Raw genomic sequence first — 6,164 nt, 5'->3', positions numbered from 1 at the left:
GCTGTGATTAAACTACAATCAAAAAGCATTCTGAACCCCACCAATGATAGGATTGGGCCAAACTTCCCACACAGAGACCCCCATGACCAACAGAAAATACTGGAGGGATTTGGGATGAACTGAAAGTGATTTAGGGTAGATGTAATTCACCTACATCCGGAGAGCACTGTGAACCCAAACAACTATGCCAAAGTGATTACTAAGACCATCAGAATTATGTTTTTGCTGTTGAGTCTTTAGCAACCCCTCTGAAACCCCCTTGCGAACCCACCCCCTTGCGAACCCACCCCCAGGGGTCCCGACCCCCAGGTTGCGAAACACTGCCCTAGGATCATTACATGGTACTACTAGCATGCTACACCTGTTTGAAAAGTGATTTAGTTTTCCCTGTTTAAATTGTTCTTTCATGAACAATTCTATGGATTAATAGTTTTGCTAGTGTGCGTATATTATGTTTTGATAGAGTACAGCCATTCAGCTAAACAAATTCATCAACTGATTAGCTGGGGAAACAATTTGCTTTACTATTTGATTTTCACGATATGAAGACACACTACCCTGTGCAGTGGAAATGCGGTCAAAATCCACAGAACTCTTTTAGAGCAGATGGCAGGCACCCTGGATTCTCGTGGTTTTAACTCATTCTGCCTGCTGCAAGACAGTTTCGTAATATGAGTGAACCTACCATGGTAGCAAAACAGATATCCTAGAGCTAGGCATTCCCTAGTGGAATGTAAATTTGCCTTCTACTGCTTTTAAAACTACACTAGGCCCTCCAGATCCACAGGTTTGGTTCCGAGATCTCCTGTGGATGGCAAAACATGTGGATGGCTGCAACCCCTTTTTAATTGAATGATAATGCTGTGTGCACATCAGTGTTTCAGGTAGGGGTCATGATGATATATGGTTAACTGAAAACCCAGATCAGGAGGGCCCACTGTACTTTATTTCAATGCCTGCTGTTCTTAAAGTAGAAGATTTATTGATCCATACTGAACACTAACAATTCCTCATTTAGAATCATAAAATCAGTGTGGGAAGAGACCCCAAGGGCAGCCAGTCGACCCCCCCCCCTTTTTTTGTGTGTGTCAGGAGCAACTTGAGAAACTGAAGTCAATTGTGGTGTGAGAGAACTGGCCATCTGCAAGGACGATGCCCAGATGTTTAGATGTTTTACTATCCTTGTGGGAGACTTCTCTCATGTCCCTGCATGGGGAGCTGGAACTGACAGAGGGAGCTCAACCCACTCTCCGTTGATTCGAACTGCTGACCTCTCGATAAGCAGTCCTGCCAGCACAAGGGTTTAACCACAGCGCCACCGGGAGCTCCAACCCCCGACATGCAGGAAAACACAATCAAAGCACACTCAGATGGCCATCCAGCCTTGGCTTAAAGACTCCACCACTAGGCAGTATATTCCACAGCCAAACAGTTCTTAGCAGCAGAAATTTATTCCTGCTCTTTAAGTGGAATTTTTTTTTCCTGCACTTTTCACACATTGTTCCATGCCCTAGTCTCCAAAGCAACAGGTAACAAGCTTGCCCTCCATTAATGTGATTTTTTTGAAATACATAAAGTCCCTGTGTTACGAACATCCAACTTAGAAATAACTCACAGTGAAGCATGGGATGAGACAAAAGGAAGTGAGGGATCTATCCCTCAGAAGGGAAGTTCACTCCTGGAAGAGTTACGATGGAGAAAAGGTGTCTCCACTGAAGCTTTAGCACTAATCCTTGTTTCCACATCAACTCAAAATGTTCAAAATCCAATTATCATAGGGACAGAAAGTGCTGTGAATTCGTCTGAACAAAGGCACAGGCAGCAAAACAAACACCACAGAGGTGTTAACCCTTCCCTATACTTTTAAAAGTGAGCGTGTGTGTATGTATATATGTATATGTGTGTGTATCTATCTATCTATATCTGAAGTTACACTTAAAACATGTCCCTGTTCCGACTTACAAACAAATTCAACTTAAGAACAAACCTACAGAACCTGTCTTGTTTGTAATTTGTGGACTACCTGTATTTAAACATGGCTCTCATGTCCTCTTCTCAGCCTTCTTTTCTTCATGCTAAGCATATTCTTCTCTGAGCTGGTCTAATTAGAGAAACCAGGTTTTCAAAAGCAGAAATAAAATCAAACTAGAAATAATCAATTCACAAAGTCAAAAATGGTGCCATCACGTCTGCCCAAAAGGTAATGGCCCTTTGTCCATGGATTCTACCAACCACGGCTAAATAATATTCAAGAGGGGAAATCCAAAAACACTGCGATTTTGTTAAACACTGAGAATTATGCTGGTGTGTAAGCATGCTCTGCTGTAGCTCTCACCATTTCTCATATCCTTAAGCTCACACTGGCATTTGGGTTATTCATCATTCAATATAAGGCACATTATTTTATTACACAGTTGTATATAATAACTTGGACATCCACGGGTTTTGGTATTTTGGAAACAAATCCCAGCCGAAACCAAGGATCCACAGTAAGCGGAGCCAGGGTTGTGAAGTTATCTTAAGCTGGATCAGTGTTGTAATTAACTAGCAAAACATGTTTGTAGTATATCTTACTTGATCCTGTAATATGGCTGTGAAATATTTCGTTAGATGTATCATTCTGCGGATACAGGATATCAGAGAGCTGAAGTATTTGATTGTACCAGCATAGCTAAGCAAAGGACACAAGCAAAGGACCTCACTACCTCTGAGGATGCTTGCCATAGATGCAGGCGAAACATCAGGAGAAAAACTGACTCCAGAACATGGCTATATAGCCCGGAAAAACCTACAACAACCCAAAGGACACATGCTTTTGTAAGCTGTGAACATAAGGGCAAAAGAAGAGGTAGATTTTGCAAAAAAAATAGGTAGATAGTTATGGTGATATTTTTCAGGCCCCATCTACACTGCCATACAATCCAGGTTGAAAATGCATTACATGTCAGTGTAGATAGGATCTAAAACTGTGATCAGCAAGAAGCATGGCACTTCAGTTGGTATTTCAAGAATTAAAGTGGATATTCTTGCTTTATTCTTGTATGTGAATGCAACACCAAGCTAGGAAAACCTGGTAAACCCATGTCAATGGGAAATATCCCAATGTTACTACATAACAAGAGTGGGTGGAATGCAAAGTAAAGTTGAAAAGTCTGGAACTTCCATAAGGCATACAACAAAAGCACAAAGCAGTACTTTTGCTCTGAAACTAAAGGACTAAAATACTTCCAATGAAAGTGCTTCTATGACTTTAGTGAAAAGATCCTTTGGCACAGGAGGTATACAGAAAAATAGCTTTGTTTCATACCTGTCAAATAAACCCAGTTTACGAAAGACAGACATATGGCTGAGGAGCACAGATTATAAAACGACCAACAAGTGACAGCAGTTCTCTCAGTTGCCCTGGCCAAGCTATGAGCAGCTGAACATGTTTCAGATGGGTGCCAAACTCCCACACAACAGTTGGCCCTCCTGGCTTAAACCAGACCTCCTACTCTGATTAAAGTTTTGATGATAACCCAGACCAATGTTCTCTCCCCACCTCCTCCAAGTTCACTTGAGGCCAGAAATGCCATCATGCCAAAGTGTAATATATTTTGGTCAAAGGGCACAGTGATCTTCAAGTATTGTCTCTGCTTAATTAAATCTGGTCTTTTACAATGATGTATGAAAAATGTTACAAAACTGCACCTTGTGTGTTATAAAATTCCCTTGTAATGTATTGCTGGTTGCTTTCTAGAATGGAGGCTGCGGCCAAATCTCTAGGAGCCATTGTATTTTCAACAACTGCAAAAGACGTAAATGATACTTGTAAAGAGAAGGTAATGTATGGCAGATTGCCCCAGCCTTTGACTCCTGTGAAGGCCATGGGTTTTGAAGGAGCAGCTGACCATTGATTTACATGACTAGTTGGGATGACATCTCTAACATAAACCTACTGCTTGATGTTGGGACAAGATATGGCCATAATGTTATTTATTCAAAATGTTTAGATCCTGTCCTGTAGCCAAATTTCCCCCAGACTCTCTTACAAGTAACTTGACTCACCCTTAATCCACACACCAAGCTACAGTGGAGTAGTTGCCCACAACCTCACATTAACTAATATGACATTACAATTCGGATCTTGTATTTATGTCAGAATATAATTCTACTAATAATGACTCACTTCTAACAGGAGGATCCCATGGCTTTCCATTCACTTCTCAGGAAAGAAAAACTTTATAGTTTTCATACTACATCACTTATATTTGACTTCTGGGGATGCTGGTTGGGGCACCTGGGCCACAACTTGCACACTTTTGGTATCTATTCTTGTTGTGTGGCCTATGTTGTTCCTGACTTATGGTGAACCTAATGTGAAACTGTAATGGGGTTTGCTTTACAGAATTTGTTCAGATTTTCTGCCTTTCTTGGACAAATTGTGCCTTACCCAAGGCTGAGTAGGATTTGTCCAATCTTAGTCCTAGAGGTCTAGTCCAATGCTCATGGCACTTGACCATGATGGCCCTCCATTATAAATATAGGCCTTTCAACTGTAATGACATATTTAGTGTGAGAAGAAACTATCAAAGGTGTTAGTTAAAGCTGGGGGATGAAGATACACATGGAGATAGCAACAGCTACTGCCATGAGTAAAGCAGATGGAAAAAGATGTGTGCAATTCTTTTTTTCCCCTTCTAAATCCAACTCCACTAGTGGAAGTATATGAAATAGTGCCATTTCTTGCAATCTGTGTTTACACAGAGCAAAAGACTCGCAGCTTGCCAGAAAATCTCATGGTTTCCCCATTGAAAGTAGCAACTCTTGGGAAAGCAATGATGCATCCTGCATCACATTGCCAGTAAACAGTTTTAGAAAGCCTGCTGTAGGCTGTTTAAATACCTCACCTTGGGTATGTCAGCAACTATCAGGTGATTTAATAGTTAACAAATCATTTCTGCATCCCAACACAAATCTTTAGATGGAATGCAACTGAAGACTTTTTAGCCCTTAGTCCATCACACAGAGAGATGCTGGAGAACAGTCCCGAATCACATAATTCAATGTAATTATCTGCTACATACAATCATATCAACTATTAAAACATCTTGCTGTACACCCAATCCTCTGGGTAATTAGGTTTTTTTTATAATTTAGTATTTACATATTTATACATACCCCCCCCCCCCCCCCATATTTAAAGAAAACCAAATAAGGCCAAAGAGGGTAGTCTTGATTTACTGAGGCTCTTCAAAACCCACGGGCAACATTTCAGCAGTTAACTGTTTTTCCAGCTCCAGCATGTAAGGCTTATACTCCTCTTCAAGCTTTTGCTTCCAGATTTTAACTATGGGGGGAAAAACACAAAAATAATGTTAACTTCTCACACAAATAAATACGGACACTATGTAGTAATATAAAATAGAAGCTGGGAACTTATTCTCCCTGCCCTCGGCCATGGGAGTACTATATTTGGAAGAAAACTGCCCTTCACACCTCTCTCCGGAAAGCAAGGAAATCTCTAAACACTTGACCATTCAGGGACATACAGATAGCTTCCTTACACAGGAAACTGAAGATAATTTATCCAGTAGAAGGGAACCATTTATACCACAAGGGAAGGAAAGAGCTTCTTTTTGTTTTTAACTGATTTTCAAATGCCAGTTAATTTTAGTAAACACTTGGAGAATTGTTTATATTACTCTCTTCCAAGTCTACACAAGACCCTAGCATAATACTGAAAGGCACTGACAGGGTCTAGCAAAACTAACAGGAAAACATCTTCCTTATTTAATACCCAGTACGGGTTGTCCACCAAGCCACCCAAAATTGTCTGTCTCAGTCTAAATCCTGAATAAGTGGATGTAAATAATTCATTTTTTCCAAGAACCCATGTGGCAATTGCATAATCCAGGACTTTCATCAAGAATGTAATGTTGGAGGCAGAGCAATACAAGGCAAAAATGGGTTGTCTAAATACCTTCAAGGGGCAGCATAACCTTTTGTTTATGACTGAATATCACTTTTCCACTTTGAAATTAACAGCTCTAAAAGAGGCATCTGGATAATGATTTGATGATATGAGGAAACTTACTGGGGAAGTTACTTATATTTTGTGCATGTGGTCAGAGAGTTGCTGTTCTGTGACGCACTGCTCTTTTCTTAGTGACCAAGGCTGGCAG

At 40.6% G+C, this 6,164-nt stretch overlaps 1 protein-coding gene across 3 annotated transcripts in view; it reads right to left on the bottom strand.

Moving 5' to 3' along the window:
* Window positions 1-5,204: 5,204 nt before the first annotated feature.
* The window catches only part of SECISBP2 (SECIS binding protein 2), a 36,285-nt gene continuing 35,325 nt past the window's right edge, over window positions 5,205-6,164 (bottom strand). For all 3 annotated transcript variants that reach the window (XM_067464460.1, XM_060762032.2, XM_067464461.1), the window contains one exon: window positions 5,205-5,329. In XM_067464460.1, the coding sequence (XP_067320561.1) occupies window positions 5,220-5,329 (110 nt within the window). In that variant the 3' untranslated portion in view covers window positions 5,205-5,219. The remainder of the gene's footprint in view (window positions 5,330-6,164) is intronic.

The sequence above is a fragment of the Anolis sagrei genome, chromosome 2, assembly GCF_037176765.1.
Source record: "Anolis sagrei isolate rAnoSag1 chromosome 2, rAnoSag1.mat, whole genome shotgun sequence".
NCBI classification, from domain to species: domain Eukaryota; kingdom Metazoa; phylum Chordata; class Lepidosauria; order Squamata; family Dactyloidae; genus Anolis; species Anolis sagrei.
The sequence above is the reverse complement of the archived record's forward strand: the minus strand, read 5'-3'. Positions and strand labels throughout refer to the sequence as shown.